The 19,423-nt window shown below is 38.5% G+C and overlaps 1 protein-coding gene across 1 annotated transcript; it reads right to left on the bottom strand.

Moving 5' to 3' along the window:
* Positions 1 to 160: 160 nt before the first annotated feature.
* CCT2 (chaperonin containing TCP1 subunit 2) lies at positions 161 to 18,981 on the bottom strand. Its single transcript, XM_036865085.1, has 16 exons — positions 18,865 to 18,981; positions 18,061 to 18,135; positions 17,890 to 17,955; positions 17,008 to 17,119; positions 16,109 to 16,185; positions 15,864 to 15,976; positions 14,804 to 15,006; positions 13,057 to 13,157; positions 12,630 to 12,757; positions 10,142 to 10,245; positions 6,945 to 7,064; positions 6,444 to 6,572; positions 6,143 to 6,246; positions 5,387 to 5,486; positions 4,032 to 4,173; positions 161 to 453 (listed from the first exon to the last, which is right to left on the bottom strand). The coding sequence occupies exons 1-16, from the start codon at positions 18,865 to 18,867 to the stop codon at positions 423 to 425; spliced, it is 1,608 nt and encodes a 535-aa protein (XP_036720980.1). The 5' UTR covers positions 18,868 to 18,981; the 3' UTR covers positions 161 to 422.
* Positions 18,982 to 19,423: the final 442 nt, after the last annotated feature.

Raw genomic sequence — 19,423 nt, 5'->3', positions numbered from 1 at the left:
TAAGTTTACCACATCTCACTTGGACTTACATTAATCAGGATAATTTTTTTCATAAATGTGTAACATCAATCATTAGTTAAGCTGGAAACTCTACACTGAAACTATAATCATTCACTCCCATTAAGTAGAGTTAAAATGGGATACAAATCACTAAAGTCAGGTAAGAACTAGGTAATTGTTCAAATTTTTATTTTGATGCACAGTATGAGAAATGAACTCTTAAATCAACTGAATTTTATGGAAAATGAAATAGCAAATAAATTAGACCCATGTTAAAACAGAAGGTCAGTTAAATGTCCAATCTTAAGGATATAACAGCCACAGGTAAGCTTCAATTCTATAGCCTTCGTTCAGGAGGTCAAAGTCTTTCAAACACAACTTTACTATGAACTGCTCCAGAGCTCAACAGCATATGGGAATGCTTAACAGGGGAGGTGATCAGGGACACGTTTCCTGCAAGAATCATAAAACGTACAGTTAAGAAAACAAAGGCAACGGTGAAAATGAAAAGCATGATTGTAACCAAAGGTCTATATTAAATACAAACACAGCTATAATCCTACTTTTACTAAAACCAATTTTAAATGTGTAAACAGAATGTTTCTACCTCACAATTAACATCCCTTAATTATTGTATTAGTAAGAGGACAGAAAAAATCTGTGGAATGTGAAGGCCTGTAGGTATTCAGCAGTTCTCAGCTTCTCATCCAAACAACCTACTTACCAAATATGTATTCTCCAGAAAATGGTTAATTCATGTTTTTAACCAATACGTTAGTGAATTTTACTAAATTAGTCAAAGATGGTTGGTTCTCTCCATCAGAAGTTGTAAAATGACAAGGCTTTGGGGTTTCTAAATTAAAACCTCTGGATCACTATTCTAAATGAACAAAAACAAATGCCAATAGATAAGCTGGTGATGGGGTTGGGTAATTCACTGAAGTATGCCAACAGTACCTCTCACACACCTGTGATGTTAAACTTTTATTCTCTGGTGACCATACATAGCGAATCAGGAAGGGGGCGTGGTAGGGATACTAGCGAAATTGTTTACTTAATGACTGTGGAAACACTGCTTCTAGAGGCAAACACAACACTTAAGAGAAGCAGAAAAAGCATAAAAACAGATCCAGAGAGTACAGCATACTGGGATCATACAGAGATAAACCTTCCAACCTCGGTAGCTTATAGGAGTATGACCGAAGGATGTCAATATAGAAAAAGTTATCAAGCAGCTGTCACAAAGCACTGATCTGAAAAATTAATTCCCTGGAGGTTAATAATGAGTTTGAAAAGAAGTGCATAGCCCAGTATGTTTGGGAAGGCTGAGTTAAACAAAATTACTCATGTTTCTTTACTGCAAATTACTCAGAATTTCTCATATATTTAAAAGACACTTAAACTTTGGAAACAGTGATATCAGATCAAACGAGGTACTACAGTTTATATTTCAAATGTGGTTGAGGGTGCTAAGGTATTACAAAGATTTCTGAGGGTGGGTGCAGCTATGTGACCTTGCTCCCAAGTCAGAAAATTTTACTTATAGAACTCAGTTTCCTTTTGCTGTCATTCTGCTAGAAGACAACAGAAACTGTAACTGTATTTAACCATCTGTGGCGGCACTGCTTCCAGGAAAACTGCGTCAGCTTTTCCTTCCCTCACTATTTTTCCAGTTCAAAATATGAGTGCTCCTTATTACCCTATCCTCCCAACACCAGGAGCAGAGAATCTAGATTTTCAGCCCAGTCCTTTCCACTCACAACAGTAGATTTGAATAGCATTTCAGCTTTTCTCTCCACATCCAAATCATTATTTTCTACTCTTTCCTTCAATAGTAAGAGGATAGTTGCCCTTCATAGAAGAAAGCCAATGAAAGGAGTGCTGCAGGATTCTGCACAAAGAACTTAAGTCTACTTAGGGCATACTTTCCTAATAACATTCCTACCTCCCTCCTGTCCTCCTCTTGTTCTCCAGATCCAGCAGCTGCTGGTGGACTGCACCCCTCTTCTCCATCGATCATTTCCTCTCTATGAAACTCCTCCCACTTACACACACTGAATTTTCACAGTAATGACCCACACCTCCTCTAGCTACTATCCCACTTCTCTGCTCCCATTCACAATACACTCCCCGAAGAAGCAGTCTACATACATTTCCTCCAACTCCTCTTTTCCCAGCCTCTATCGAATTTACTTCAGACTTTTGCCCCCTCTATTCCACTAAAACTGCTCATGAAGACTACCAACGACCTCTGTTGCTAAATCCAGTTTTTAGGATCAATTTTCAGTCCTTATCTTACTCGACCTATTTGCATCATCTTGGCAGTTGATCACTCCTCCTCCCCAAATACTTCCTTAACTTGGCTTCTGGGACACACATTCCCTTGGTTTTCCTCCTACTTCAGTGGCACCCCGCACCCCCCAACCTTAGAATTTTGTATTATGGGAAATTTCAAAAGTATGTATAAAAGTAGAGGCTGTATAATGAATCCTCATGTATCCATCATCCAGTTTAATAATTACCTATACTTCACAATCCTTCTTAGTGACCCTTGATGGTTGCTCTGAATCTTCCCAAACTTATTACTGGAATTCTCAAGCACTCAGTCCTAAAAAAAAACCCTTTCCCTTCTTTAGCTACGTTCACTCTTTTGGGGACTCAATCAGTCTCATGGCCTTATATAACACGTACAGGCTGACAACTCCTAAATAACCACAGCTTGAACTTCTCCCCTGAACTACAGACTCAACTATCCAACTAACTGCTTTCTCAACAGACATCTCAAATGTCCAAAATGGAAAACCCCCATCTTCCCTCCCAAAGCCTTCCTCCACCTAAGAGAAACTTTATTTTTCTCAACAAAAACCTTGAATTACATGCCCCAGTAGTTATTTTTCCTTTTTTTTGGTTTGTAACTGTTGTTTTGTTTGCTGGAAATTTCCACGTTTTATTCCTGAACTAAAAATGTTTAATACTGTCATGTTAAAACACAATTCAGATTTTTCTGACGAAATTTATTTAGAATTTTCTTTTTTCTTCTCTATCCTTGAAGAAATGGAAGTGTGTTTAACGTATTGGAGAAATGTGGCAATTATTAAGGCGCTCTGAATAAAAACCTTATAAGACACTCCCCCCACCTCCCAAACACCCTTGAATTATCCAATCCCTTTCCTCACAGACCTTATATCCAACCCATCATCAAATCCTGCCGGCTCTACCTTCAAAAATAGACCTATTATCAATCCCTTCTCACCACCTTCACCTCTATGTACTGGTTCAAGCCACCATCCCCTTCCCTCTCCCTGAACTTCCACTAACAGGTAAAATAAATGGTTTTCATAACTACTAATTAGCAATTAGTAGTTAATTTAATTAATTAAAATTATTAACTGAATCTTCACATGTTAAGATTTCTCTGGCCACTTAATCATTTTTGTGTGAATGAGTTTTTAAAAGAATTTTCATCTTAAAAAGCTGCTGGAGGGACTTCCCTGGCGGTCCAGTGGTTAAGACTCCATGCTTCCACTGCAGGGGGCGAGGGCTCAGGGAACTAAGATCCCACATGCCACAAGGCACGGCCAAAAAAAAAAAAAAAGAAAAAAAAAAAATGCTGCTGGAATAGGAATATGTAGGGAACTCTGCATATTATGTACTTAAGAATGTATATATGAAAAAGTGTACCCAGGACAGAAAATGACTGAAGCCAACTCATCCTGGTAAACAGACATCAGTTCTTACTACTTACTACACGCCCACCCCCAAGTTCTCTGGTTTTTGACCTTCCCAAGCCTGGCTCTTTATGCGCCCTTTCAATCTTGAGGGCTACCCTGTGTTACCCACACCCTTCTCCCCACCTAAGCTTTTCTGGCTTAAATCTAAGAGTTGTGATTACATATTTTAAATAACTTGCAAAATACTGTTATCTAAACAAAAGAGCTCCACTTCCCATCAACTACAATTATCAAAAATATACCTATTTTTTGTTTCCATGTTAATTTTCCTAAGAAATGTTCTTTAAAGTGTTACGATACCTTGGTGCTGCCTTGATGATGTTGTCCACACGTAGAATCACCTCTGCTGCTTCAGCTGCACTTAAAAGAACTTGTCGCTTCACTTGGAAACTTTCTGTTATACCCAGCATTGCCATATCTCCAATGGTACCTTCCTTCATATCTGGAAAGTATTTACTAAATAAACAACTAATCTTAACAACTAAAGTATCAAAACATATCTAATGACCTAACAAAATTAATCCTGACTTATAAAAAATAAGATTACAACTAATTACTCAATTTAGTTAGAGCATTCTCATCAGACTATCACTCAAGGAAAGCCTTTTAGAAAAGTGAAAGGTCAACTATTGATCATCTATATCAATGGAGAGTAACTATGTCAAATAATGAAAAATTTATACACAACACTATATCACCCATCTTTCTCTATCTACAAATAAAACTGCAGAAAATTTGCTCATCACTGAACACACCATGGATTCTTAAGAACTGGAAGAGAATTCAGAAGTCATCTACTTTTCTTATTAGAATCCCCCTTCACCTTCTGACAGATTATTCATTAAGCTCTCTCTTGTCCAGCAGCAGGATTATCTACTCTCTAAAACTGCTCCTTTTATGTCCTAGACATTTTGTTGGGAAATTTTCCAATCTGAATTAAGTCTTTTTTTTGGCCATTTTTATGTTATGTATCAGAGATCTACTCTCAAGAATGTCTCAGAATAAGTTTACTGTGAGATTAGGAGTTAATACTGATTATAAGAGATACAGTAAAGTTTACACTTATTTGAGAATATAAGTACTGTTTTTATATATTTAAATCCTACAGTCATTATATAACAAACAAGTTAAAAATCTTCTAACTAATGTTACACCCCCTCTTAGGGAATAATAAAATTTTGACAGTGTAGACATTATGAAGTTAAACATTTTTCTAGAATGTATAATGGCTATAAAGGCAAGGGTCACAGGAACCTTGTATATGGTTATTATGAGAATTCATCTTTTTTAAAAAATAAAAAAAATAAAAGAACCTGGTCAAGAGTTACTCTGAACAACTACCACAGGAGCTTCCCTGGTGGCGCAGTGGTGAAGAATCCACCTGCCAATGCAGGGGACACGGGTTCGAGCCCCGGTCCGGGAAGATCCCACATGCCACGGAGCAACTAAGCCCGTGTGCCATAACTACTGAGCCCCTGAGCCACAACTACTGAGCCCATGTACCTAGAGCCTGTGCTCCGCAACAAGAGAAGCCTGCGCACCTCAACAAACAGTATCCCCCACTTGCTGCAACTAGAGAAAGCCCACGCGCAGCAACGAAGACCCAACGCAGCCAAAAAAAAAAAAAGACCACATGGTCCCAATTAATTTCTTACCCAGTCCAGCAGTTGTATTGCCTTCACTATGGGCCGCTCGGAGCTGTGCCACCAGATCTGCACTGTCATAGCCTGCATTGTCAGCTATGATAGTTGGCAACTATGAAGTGAAGAAGACATGGTAACTTTTCTATTAAAAGAAAGTTAATTTACTAACTATAAGAAAAGCTTTCTAAAATTATACATTTAAAAACAATGTAGGCTTCCCTGGTGGCGCAGTGGTTAAGAATCCGCCTGCCAATGCAGGGGACACGTGTTCGAGCCCTGGTCTGGGAAGATCCCACATGCTGTGGAGCAACTAAGCCCGTGCGCCACAACGACTGAGCCTGCGCTCTAGAGCCCGCAAGCCACAACTACTGAGCCTGCGAGCCACAACTAATGAAGCCGATGCGCCTAGAGCCCATGCTCCGCAACAAGAGAAGCCACTGCAGTGAGAAGCCCGCACACCGCAACGGAGAGTAGCCTCTGCTCGACACAACTAGAGAAAGCCCGCGTGCAGCAACGAAGACCCAACGCAGCCAAAAATAAATAAATAAAATAAATTTAAAAAAAAAAAAAAAAAAATGTAAAATCTGCTTCCTTTTAATTACTGCTCATAAAGAGGATAAACTCCAAAATCAAATTTAAGCAGTGTGAACCAATTCTTAAAGCCAAGAAAGTTAAGTATTTTCTGCCCAAGAGAGAAGAATGGATTCATTTAAAAACCATCAATACCTACAAAATTTAAATTCAAGGCTCTCTTTTTCATTAACTTACCATTCTCAGTGCTTTAGCATAAGACTCCATTGCAACGGCTTCTTTGCCCGGTGTTCTACTCGCAAGCTGTGTCACAGCATGAGCCATCAGCATCTCAGAACAGCCTACAGATTAAAAATCCAAGAACATATCATTATGCTTAGTTGTCTCCAAGACACTAAATTAGACTTCCCTTAAGATATATTAAGCATTAACAATTAAGTGCAAAGGCAATATGAAGTTCCTATAAGAAACATTAAAGCCAAAAGCCACTACTACACTTCAAGAAATAAAATATGTTCAATATTTTTCAAATGCTTACCTCCTCCATAAACTGTTCTAGAATCTTTCACAGTTTGGGCAAGAACACAAAGAGCATCATGCAAAGATCTTTCTGCTTCATCTAAAATTTGTTGAGTGGCACCACGCAGAACAATGGTGCAAGCCTCACCTAAAGTTAAAAAAATAATAATATTCTTATGTGACAGCAAACACTTAGTTATAAAACATAAAAGTTTGCCTTCTATTACTTATATAGGTTATACTCGGTTTTGAAAGCTGACATGTCTTCCATTGCTACCTTCTCTTTGCTAACAATCCACATTCCTAACAGTTCTAAGCTATCTAAAGCAACTATATTGAATATGCACTGTTCACAAACACAAAGTTAACATGAGGCTGCCCTCAAGAGATTGAAACTAGAACTTCTCAAGAATTAAGACATATATTCTAGTAACTATAGTAACTAGTAACTGTTTCTTTCACTTCAAAAGAGCCTACCAAAGATTTAGGAACCTATACCAGGATCTACATAATCACTCACCAAGGGCTACCCCAGAAAAGTGAATCAGTTTGTCTTCTCCAATCATGACTTCCTCAATAAGTTTGCAACTTCCAAGCTTCACTAGTTCTGGGTGGTCAAAGGTAGACGCAATTTCACCACCTATGCACAAAAATATACATTAATTAAATGCACAACAGGTTTAAAATTTGTTTTCTAACAAGCAGTAATGAATAGAAAACACAATATTTAAGTTGACTGCTTACTATACGCCAAGCACTCTGAAGCAATTCATACAAACTAATTATTTAATCTTCACAACAACCCTAATAAGACAGCCTTCATTTATCACCCCATTTAGAAGTGGTAAAACTGAGGCAAAGAAATGTTTAGTTGCTCATCCAAGGTTACATAGCTTGAACAAATATGAAGCTGAAATTCAAATACAAGCAATCTGGCTTCAGACCTATATGCACACACTGTGTAATAATACCACCTCAGTTGAGATTCTGACATTTACCTTTAAGCCTGAATTTAAATTCAGATTCTCTTCTGAATTCAATCTAGAACACCAGTACTCCTATGATCCAATATCCCAAAACAAAACATGAAAATATTTGACTAATCTTATTATATCAACAGATGTACTGACACTAGGAACTGCTTAAAATCGTGAGCACCTGGGCCTAGAAAAAACGGGAAATGTATACTGAGGATTTCCCAGAGCAAACTTAATGAGAAGTCAAAAAACTAAATTCATTTTATTCCTTAGGTCTTATTTTTATTCCTATTTTCCCTCCATCTTCCATGCTATAAACATTTCCTTTCCTGGTTCTTAATTAAGCAAAAGTTAGGTTTCAATTTTAAAATCCTTTTCTCAGACTTCCCTGGCAGTCCAGTGGTTAAGACTCTGCAATTCCACTGCAGGGGGTATGGGTTCAATCCCTGATCGGGGAACTTAGATCCCGCATGCCACACGGCTTGGCCAAAAAATAAATAAATAAAATTAAATCCTTTTCTCTAGCTCATTACTCTCTCTTTTAATAGATTCCCTCAATCATCAACCAACCCCTTTCCCTACACCTTACTGATAAATCTGCTGAATACTTGATGCTTTATTTCTATTTTACAATTAATTTATAAAAGGGACTCAGGTCTTCCCAAGTCTACTAATTTACACTCATAATCTGTACAGCTGAAGCTCTTCTTACTTTTGGTTGGCAAATTCCTGAGACTGCTTTGTGTCTAGACGTGAGACACAATAGATGTTTGGGACATCATATCCCCCAAATGAGACCAATTTGGCTTATGAGAATTTTCACTTATCCTACACTCATTCATGTGCATCTGTTAAAAAATATTTCTAGACATTTGCAAGAAGCAATTTCACACATCTTGACAACAGATGTTACTTAGGATGGGAGCCACCATGGAGTCTACTTCACAGCCATACAGTTTGGTGAGCTTGGTACAGTTAATTTTCTTCTGAGTGTATGTGGCAATTTCATGTTATCAAGTCCTTATGATATCAACTTATCCCATGAATGTGCTATCATTCACAGTTCTTATGTCATGTCTTTAATTCTGTTGCATTAAGGGAAGAATTAAGTAAACATAAGCATCATAAGTTTTACCACCTTAAGCAACAAGTATGCAATAACTTTTAAATCAGGTAAACCCACTTCCAAATAATTAAGGAAAGTAAAATGTCTCTTTTTAGGTCAGAACACTATGCTTCTCAAATTATTAAAAATGGCTTAAGAAGTTATTTTGAAATGAGACCAATCCTACTATCTACTTGGTATAGTTTAATTTCTTCTAATACACACAGCAGTTCTGAACTGAATCTGATGTTCCTAGTGGCTTTACATCTAAAACCCCACTCTCCTTAATTCTCACTGCCAGATAGCAAGCCAACTTTCCAGCCTATTCATTCATTTTCAAGCGTCTGAAAATTAGAGGATAAAGACTGTTATACTTAGTTTTCAAGGGCTATTTAGAGGTTACTTTAAAAACCATTACTAAAAAAAGTGAACAACTGCACTCTATGTCACTTTGATGTAAACATACCTGTAGACACACTTTCTAGTCTATACTGGGATTATAAAACTCATATACCTCTACTGAAGGATACTGGAGTAAACTAACTTTTCATCATACACTGCTGGAATGTTTCACACTTATTCAACGTTTATTACTTTCATAAATTTTAAAAAATTAACAAAAGCAACGCTTAATTATTTGACCCATTGTCTGGCATATAGTTAAATGTTCAATAAAGGTTACTATTCCAACTTCACTATCACACAGTGCACAAAGCATTCAACTACTCACTTAGCACTAAAATTAAATGAATAAACTAGGTAAGACTTAAGACTCCTTTTTTTTGGGACTTCCCTGGTGGTTCAGTGGTTAAGAATCTGCCTTTCAACGCAAAGGACGCGGGTTCGTTCTGTGGTCGGGGAACTAAGATCCCACATGCCGCGGGGCAACTAAACTGCACTCCATGAACGAAGAGAAGCCCGTGTACCGCAACAAAGATCCAGCATGCCGCAACTAAGACCGGACGCAGCCAAAAAAAAAACCAAAAAACAAAAAACAAACAAAAAAAAGACTCTGTTTTTTTAAGCTTCAGTTTATTTAGACTATGTTTAGAACAGTAGTCCTGTGGGTTTGTGAGAAAAGATAGTATCTTTAAAACAACAGAGCAAAAATAAACCTACACCTATGGCGAAGCTGGCATTTAACTTGGCATATTAAAAATAACGTAAAGGGGGCTTCCCTGGTGGCGCAGTGGTTGAGAATCCGCCTGCCAATGCAGGGGACGCGGGTTCAAGCCCTGGTCTGGGAAGATCCCACATGCCGCAGAGCAGCTGGGCCCGTGACCCACAACTACTGAGCCTGCGCGTCTGGAGCCTGTGCTCCGCAACAAGAGAGGCCGCGATAGTGAGAGGCCCGTGCACCGCGATGAAGAGTGGCCCCCGCCTGCCGCAACTGGAGAAAGCCCTCGCACAGAAACGAAGACCCAACACAGCCAAAAAAAAAAATTAAATAAAGATTTAAAAAAAAAATAATAATAATGTAAAGATATCAAAAAGTATGTCAGATTTCAGAATAACTTTAGATTCTAGGATCCTTAAGGGAACCTCTTTGTCCTCTTAGCAATGAGTTAAATACACTAACACTCAGTAAATCCAAGAGTAATTATTATGCTAGAAATTAATGCCTTTTTCCCATACCTGTGACAAGAGCAAGGCGTTCCACACCTGCAAAATCTGCATGCTCAATAGCCATAACACCAGCAGCACCAAAGAGCTGTTCAGGATAATTATAAATTAATTGCCTATAAATAAAATATGAAAAAATATTGTTCAAAATGGTTACTTCGCAAGATAAAATACATTAGACTAAAAAACATGAAAATATTTTTACCTCACCAGTAATCAAAGAAATGCAAATTAGAAAAAGGTAACATTTCTTACTTATTATTGTATAATACTTTATAAATTATACTAGTGCATCCATGTTAGTACTGAAAATGGATATTGTTTTTTATACTGCCATTGACAGTATAAAAGGAACCAATAATTCTGAAAAACAATTTAGCAGTAATGCATCAAAACCCATATCTATGGGCTCCCCTGGTGGCGCGGTGGTTAAGAATCCGCCTGCCAAGGCAGGGGACACGGGTTCAAGCCCTGCTCCAGGACGATCCCACACGCCTCGGAGCAACTAAGCCCGTGTGCCACAACTGGTGAGCCCATGCTCTAGAGCCCACAAGCCACAACTACTGAAGCCCGCACGCCTAGAGCCTGTGCTCTGCAACAAGAGAAGCCACCACAGTGAGAAGCCCGTGTACTGCAACGAAGAGTAGCCCCCGCTCGCCGCAACTAGAGAAAGCCCGCACAGAGCAACAAGATCCAACGCAGCCAAAAATAAATAAATTAAAAAACAAATTTACTAGAAAAACCAAAAAACAAAACCCTTATCTATGTTTATATGCTTTGATTCTACTCCTGAGACTCTACAGCAAGAAAATTCAGATATTAATTAAATGAAGATATGTGTAAGAATTTTTATACAGAAGAACAAAACTTTCCAATATCTGTGAAGAGAGTGTTTGTGTAAATCTCAATTTACCAATTATGAAAATTTTGTAATTTTAAGTAAAATATATATACTGTTAGGTAAAAAAAGCATGTTATAAAAGTTTATACCATATGATCACACTAGATGAAGAATTGAAACAACATACACACACACCACAAATCAACTTAATAAAAGAATTTCTGGGAGAATTCTGTTCCTTCTTTATACTTTCATACCTCCCAAAATGAGCAAATGTTACTCATACAACAGGAGTAAAAAGGACATCTGTTTAAAAGTTTGTAACTTAAATAAAGCCAAAGAAAAAATTTTCATACCTAGTATAAAGCACTGCTAAGCAAAATGTGCCTTATCAGAATCATAGATCTCATAGAAGTTTAAAAACTAGCTTTTTTTCTTTTTTTAGTTAATTAATTAATTTATTTTTGGCTGCGTCGGGTCTTCGTTGCTGCACGGGCTTTCTCTAGTTGCGGCGAGCGGGGGCTACTCTTCTTTGCGGTGCGCAGGCTTCTCATTGCGGTGGCTTCTCTTGTTGCGGCGCACAGGCTCAGTAGTTGTGGCACGTGGGCTCTAGAGCACAGGCTCAGTAGCTGTGGCACACGGGCTTAGGTGCTCTGCGGCATGTGGGATCTTCCCAGACCAGGGCTCGAACCCCTGTTCCCTGCATTGGCAGGCGGATTCCCAACCACTGTACCACCAGGGAAGTCCCTAGTAATTAACTTGTAAAAGCCCACACACATTTGGCTTATAACAATTATTTTCCATCAAATGGTAAATCTCAAAGTTAACTACTGCCTTTTCACTGAAATGCCCTGTTTCTCTTGGTATTTTTCTCCATTCAAAATAATCCATAGGGGACTTCCCTGGTGGCGCAGTGGTTGAGAGTCTGCCTGCTAATGCAGGGGACACGGGTTCGAGCCCTGGCCTGGGAAGATCCCACATGCCGCGGAGCAACTAGGCCCGTGAGCCACAACTACTGAGCCTGTGCGTCTGGAGCCTGTGCTCCGCAACAAGAGAGGCCACGATAGTGAGAGGCCCCCGCTTACCGCAGCTAGAGGAAGCCCTCGCACAGAAACGGAGACCCAACACAGCCAAAATAAATAAATGAATAAATAAATAAATAATAATTAAAGGTGCTAAAAGAAAAATAATCCATAAAAACCTTAGATACTGAATATTAAGAACACATGGGGAAGGTTTACACATATTTTCTTCACACAAATTAAAGATAAGCCCTAAAACTCTTAATACTTTTCACCTCTTCATCCTTGTTTTATTCCTATGCTACCATTAGCTTTTTCGTACTTCAAACCCCCATCATTTAATGTGGAATTAAATCTCTCTTCCAAATACAGGTATACTACAGCCCAAACTAATAATATAACTGCCAAAACAGAAAACAGTTATTGTTGACACAAAAAGGTTTAATAAAGTATATTAACATAAATTTTCACTAAAATCATTGTAAGGCAAATGCCTTGCTGTACAATTTTATTTACATTTGGAAAAAAATACTTCCTAAATAACTAAATTCAATATAAAAGAATTTTCCTACATCTTTGCAGAAAACAATCCTTTCTTGGATTATTATAAATACTGTTAGCACAAGCATACACAGACCTGTTAATAAAGCAATTTATCCCATGCTTTAGAATACGTTCAACTTTCTCCTTCATTTTTTCCTTTTCTGCATGTTCTATTTCGGCAACTTTTGCTGTAGAATCAACTCTTACCCGGGAACCAAATATCTAAGACAAAGGAAAGCATAAAAAATAGCATCACTTCCCTTACTCGCAAGTTTCATAGCATATTTAAACTTTTTAATGTAAATACACCAAAAACTATGTGTGCATGTGTGTATGCATGCGTACAATATAAATATATATTCATGTATATAATCAGAAAGTAAGAAACTATATAAGAATATATATAAATATACATTCATATGTATACAAACCCTATAAGGGTTTTTTTTAGTGCAACTGACTATCAGCCCAAGCTTACAGCAGCTAGCAATTATAATTCCAAGAAATGTAGTTTAACGTACCTTAATTTTGTCTGTATCCATACCAGTATTTGCAATAAGAATTTTAGCATTTTCAATTCGCTTTGGTTGATTTACTCCAATTTTTTTATCCAACAGAAAGCCTACAATATAAGGATAGTATTGTATTAAATATTTCAAGGCTGTGTTAATAAATCTTTTAAGGTAATCTGCTTTATCAAATTACTCTTTCAAAGAATGCATTTAAGTCCAATTCATCAAGCTCCTAGAACCTAAAAATATTCCACTAGAGCAGTGACCATAAGAATCAATTTAGCAGATCATTTAAAAAATAAAATGCGAAACAGAAAATGTGAGCACAGTAGAAATATTAAGAGTAAACAGAGCATTTTTGTACAGCAACCTATATTTCAATACAAATTAATTTTTTAAAAGAGAGTCAATAGCATTTTGAATCTTTTGTCTCAGAGACATATTACATTTGCAGGTGTGTGCGTTGCAATGCAAAGCTGTTAAAGTCCACTTTCATTAGCTTAAAACCAACAAAAAAGAAAACAAGCTGTGAAAACTCAGATACACAGGGTATTACTAGAGATGAGTGAACTTTTTAAACACAGAGGCTGGTGATAAAATGAAACGTCATGGACAGCAGTCAGACAAACCTGGCCCCAATCATGCTCATGCTGCTTACGGGTTATGTATGCAACCTTGGACAAATTGTTCAACCCTAGCTACTCATCTATAAACAGGAATATCACCAGTGGCAGAGATGCTAGCTACCAGCCTAGGGCCCTGCTGATTTGGAACTATCATACGAACTAAGTATTGTATATCTCTCCAGGCTTCTTTTAGATACATACATAACTTTTACCTTATTAAGCCATTATCACCTGGGGTTTTCTGCTCTATTCAGCTGAACTTAATTCTCGCTCACTGGATCAACATCATGAGAAAGGAATGATATTTTAAGTAAAATTCCTATTAGAATGCCTGGCACAGAGCAGACATTCAATGGTAGCTATCCTTGTTTTAATTATCTTTCCCTACCACCAACCCCTATGAGAAATGCTATACAGCCCTTACATATAAATTCAACCAAGAATATTTTCAGAATTGTTACTCCTGTGAAACAGAGACAAACAACATGCATTTTTGCAACAAAACCCAGACTCCAAATCACTAACTGGTAGAGCAGAAACTGTAAAGCATCATTTACTCCGTTTTTTCCTTCTCTGTAGAACAGAACGCCTACACTTTGTACAGTTTATTTTGTGAATACACTGTGAAGATGCTTTGAAAAATCCACACTCTAAGAAAAAAACATACTATTTTTAAGGAAATCGCAGCTGCTAACTCATTTCTCACTCTTCAAGAACACCAGAAACTATATTCTCAACACCTGCCAACTAATTGGTATGACCTACCCAGACCCTTCCTGGAGAATACATGTAATCCTGGAAAAAGTGCCATTTGACAATAGCTGACTTGTAGTTAAAAAAAAAAAAAAACTACTTCTCTTTATTAGAGACTAACTTACTTCATGGTATAAAGTAAAACCTAGAGGTTATCAAAGAAATGCTGGGATAGTATGAGAAGATCAAGGACACTGTCAATATAACAAATGAATTAAGATGACAAAAATGGTTGCAATATGATTTGTGTCCTTAAAGACAAGTTTTCTGGCTTTGCAAAGTGTCACTAGTCCTGACTAACTAAAAGTGGATTCACTCAGTACTTAGCTTTCAACAACTGGTCAAGGCTTCTTTTCCCGTATTCAATAGGTACATACCTTCATCTAAATAGGAATCCGCCAGACTTCCTCCTAGCTTCTTGATGACATGAATTGCCTCCAGATTACCAGAGCCTTTCAGTCTGAGAACGGCTTCCACAGCTAACTTAGTAAAGTGGTCTTTGTGATGAGTAAGAAGTTTTGAAGATAATGTTGTTCCTGCAATGTTCATTAAATCTTGACGGAATTTAACTTCGTCAGAACTAAAAAAGCAAAACAAAACAAAAAACAAAAAACGAACAAGAAAACTCAGGCCGGTTCTTAAAACGCTTCTCTGAAAGTTATCAACCCTGTTTTACTTCTCAAAATTTATCCAGATACTTGTTTGTCAATAGACCTTCACCTCAACCAGTCAGGGCTCTAAGTCACATGAAAAAAATCAAACCTTATCAGTAATCAAGAAATACAAATTAAAGGATACTATTTTCCCCACCAAGCTGGCAAACTACCAAAAGAGAAACACAAGCAAACAAAAATTTCAAGAACATGGGAAACGAGGCATTGTTGTACAGCTAGTGGGACTGTAAATTAATGCTAGAGCACTACTTGTAAGGTAAATAAAATTGCCTTTAAATACATACGTATCTTTGGACCCAGCAATTATACTTACTTTTTTAAGTAACAAGTCTGTCACAACACTATAAAGCTAAAAATTGTTGCAACACAAATCTCCAATTACAGATAGGTGAATTATAGCAGTCACATAATCAAATGCATACCTCTACTAAAACTAATATTACAGAGAACACTGACACCTAGAAACTGTTCTAGTTATTCAACTAGGTTAAAGAGGCTAAAAAACCCTCTATATAATACTATTTATTTTGTTTATTGTGATTATACGTGCAAAAATAACCCTGGAAACCCAAACTTTAACTTTAGTTACTACCTCTTGGGGGGTAATGTGGGGTTTTTCTGGTTATTATTGAGTCAGGATGAGCCAACAGAATCATGTTTGTGTATGCTTTTTACTGCTCTCTAGGCTTCCTGCATTGAGTGTATTTTGAAAAGAACATTTAAACATTAAATGTTTGAAACAGTAGTATTTTGGTATACCGACCCATGATCAACTGCAGAATTCAACAGAGCCTGTCTTGCCGCCTTTGTGGCTTCTCTCCAACCCGCAATAATGGTCTGTGGATGAATCTTTTTTGCAATTAAAGATTCTGCTTCCTATTAATAAACAGTGGAAGACAAGCATGAATACTAAATCTGTAGTAAGAACTTGATTACTTCTGATACTCAAAACCACAGTAGCAAAAAAACCCCAATAAGACGAAGTTGAAGTTGCTCAGATATTCTTACCCTTAGCAATTCTGCTGCTAAAACAGTAACAGAGGTAGTGCCATCACCAACTTCATCATCTTGAACCCTTGACATATCTAGGGGGGAAAAAAAGCTAGTTATTAACTCACTTACATTTGATTCTGCTTTTTAAATTACTCCTTGGTAGCTTATCTAATTCTCCAAATATATCCACTACCAATCTAAATCTCACTTATCTAGGTTTCCTCACCTGACAAATTCTTTGAACTTTTCAGCCTGAAATACAGTAGTTTTACCATCATTAAGTACATGGCACTCCAGAAGATTGTATTTTTTAAAAAGTTTTACTGAAGTATAGCTGACTTACAATGCTGTGCTAATTTTTGCTGTACAGCAAAGTGGTTCAGTTGTACACATATATATATATTCTTTTTCATATTCTTTTCCATTATGGTTTAACACAGAAGGCTGAATATAATTCTCTGTGCTATATAGTAGGACCTTGTTGTTTATCCATTCTATATATAATAGTTTGCATCTGCTAATCCCAAACTCCCAATCCATCCCTCCCCCCGGCCCTTGGCAACCACAAGTCTGTTCTGTATATGTGAGTCTGTTTCTGTTTCATAGATAGGTTCATTAGTGTCATATCTGATTCCACATATAAGTGACAGTATATGCTATTTGTCTTTCTCTGACTCACTTCACTTAGTACGATAATCTCTAGGTCCATCCATGTTGCTGCAAATGGCATTATTTCATTCTTTTTTATGGCTGAGAAATATTCCATTGTGTATATATACCATATCTAGAAGCTTGCATTTTAATAACAATAATAATCAATTAAAAAGTAAATAATCAATGAATCGAAAGGACAGTCAACACAGCCTATTTAAAATTGTTTCCAAATGTTAACAAAATGTCATCCTCAGACTCACCAACTAAAACTTTAGCAGCTGGATTGTCCACACCAATGTTTTTTAAAATAGTTGCACCATCATTGGTTACCATAAGAGAAGCATCTCGTCCACTGCTTAACAGAATTTTGTCCTAAAAGGAACATATTTGGTTCAAGTTAAGATATAACTACATCTGGAAGAATGCACAGATTCATCAGTACTCTCATATACTGCTAATGTGTAAATACTCTGGATGGTTATTTGGCAGAATCCATTTAAATTTTTTCATTGCATACAGCCCCCCCAAAAGCAAACCTTGGTGTCCTAACCTTTGTCTACTCCTAAAGACAGCAGAAGAACAGAGAGACATGAACAAGGCTGTTCCGATACTGTAACAGCAAAAGCAACGGACACAAACTAAGGGTCCCTCACAATACAGTAATAAATACAAACTATAAAATAAGCAAGATACAGAATACTATTTGACAGTCAGAGAGGAGGCAGTATATCTATTTATACTGAAAGGAATTTAAAAAGCCCAGCTACATAAAAAGTACATACAAATAATATCTGTCACGCGACAAAACAATGTTATCTATTACAGGGAGAATATATAAAATAATATTTTATAATACATAAAATACCTGTACATCTACATAAAAATAAAGACATTGGTTAGATTTATATCCAAATGGTAACAGTGTCTGTCACTGGGGAGGTGAGTGGCACTGGGGATAGTGATCGAGGGGACTTTAGCCATATGGGTACTGTTTTGATTTTTAGTAAGGAGTATATATCCATATCTTAACTTTTACAATTAACAGTTAAGTTTTAAAAATAACAAAGCATCCAAAAGAAGTTTTTATATCTCTAACGGCTCTAAAACAACATTAAAAAATTAAAATTCCCTGTTTTTCTTACCATGCCCTTGGGTCCCAACGTGCTCTTTACCAAGTCTCCAATAGCAATGGCACCAACAAAAGAAGACTGGAATAAAAATCAGAGATGGTCAAAATCAACTTCACAGTCTTAAAATTGTAAATAAAAACCAAAAAACTACTGTATCTTTATAAGAATGAGATAAAGGCTTACCAGACGAGCTGTCTCTGCTCGCTCTTCATCAGCTCCAGCCTTGAAGATATTAACAGGTGCAAGGGAAAGGGACGCCTAAAAAGGAAAACCAAGACTCAGTTTGAATACCAGTATTCTTTAACACATATACTTAGGTGCCTTCCACTACACTTACAAGTAGATACCTAAGAGAAAATTAATTTACAGCCCAGGGTACTTTTTTAAACAAATGAAGCTCTCCATCATCGGGGCAGTCATTTATTTAAAGCGGAAGGAGGGACTTAGGTGACACTGCATTCTGGATCTCTAAGCGCTTCAGGAATAAAAATTCTACCCCAAAGAGATCGACTGTAAGTATGGCGAGACCAAAGATGGCAAAGATGATTTTAAACTAAGGATAAGGCAGGCAGGGGTGGTAGGCCACTCGCGCGACGACGACCGCCAGGAGGACGAGGGAACGCTGCGGCCTCGCTGCCATCTTCGCCCTCTGGCCGCTCCAGGCTCCGCCCCGAGAGGGAGAACGAAGCCCGTCTCGCCGACCCGCCCGGTGCACCAGAAATTTCTTCGCTTGGGGTGAGCTCCGAGCCTCGGGGTTCTGGGGCTGTGGAGAGGCCGAGTCACAAGATGCTGGCCTTCAGGCCCATGCCTCTCCTGCGGGCCCGGCGCAGGCCACACGCCGCGGCCTGCGCCACGTGCGGCGAGCCCGGGGACAGACACAGGGAGCCCGCGGCGCTGGGATACAGATGAGGCAGCGGACGGCGGGGGACGGCCGAAGACGGCCGAGGACGGCGGGCCTTGGGCAAGGGCCTACAGGGCCAGACTCACCATGGTTCCGAGGAGTTCAGCACACACAACGATCCTTCACCAGCTCGCGCCCCAGGCCGGAGGAAAGAGAGGCCGGAAGTGACGCCACACGCTCTGCCGCAGGGGGCGGAGCCCCGGCCAGCGCGCCGCTTGTCCTGGCACCGCCCTTGGGGAAAGGGAGGGCACAGCGTTTGAGGGGAGCCCCGCGGTTCGCAAAGGCTGCTCGTCCCGCTGGAGGGGCGGGGCCTCTGCTGGCGCTCCGCTCCCTTTGGAGGCACCCGCTGGGGACCAGGAAGGGGAGAGCTGGAGATTTTGCGTGAGGCCCACAGGTTTGGGAGTAGAACTCACCAAGGTGGGAGGGATGGTGCGCTGTGGGTGTTGCCATAGCAACGGAGTTCTTTCTCGCACGTTTAATTTTTCTTTTCTCATATTTAACCTTTAAAAAATGTTGCTTTAAAGTACTACATGTACAGAGTTTAAAGTGTTGTATACTAATGTAATGGGGTTGGGCAGGCACGTGGCTGTTAGCCACTGGTAGCAGTCCCGCTCAGCCATTGGTTGACGTCGCAGGGGAACCCCC

This window comes from Balaenoptera musculus, chromosome 10 (assembly GCF_009873245.2).
Source record: "Balaenoptera musculus isolate JJ_BM4_2016_0621 chromosome 10, mBalMus1.pri.v3, whole genome shotgun sequence".
Taxonomy (NCBI): Eukaryota; Metazoa; Chordata; class Mammalia; order Artiodactyla; family Balaenopteridae; genus Balaenoptera; species Balaenoptera musculus.
The sequence above is the reverse complement of the archived record's forward strand: the minus strand, read 5'-3'. Positions and strand labels throughout refer to the sequence as shown.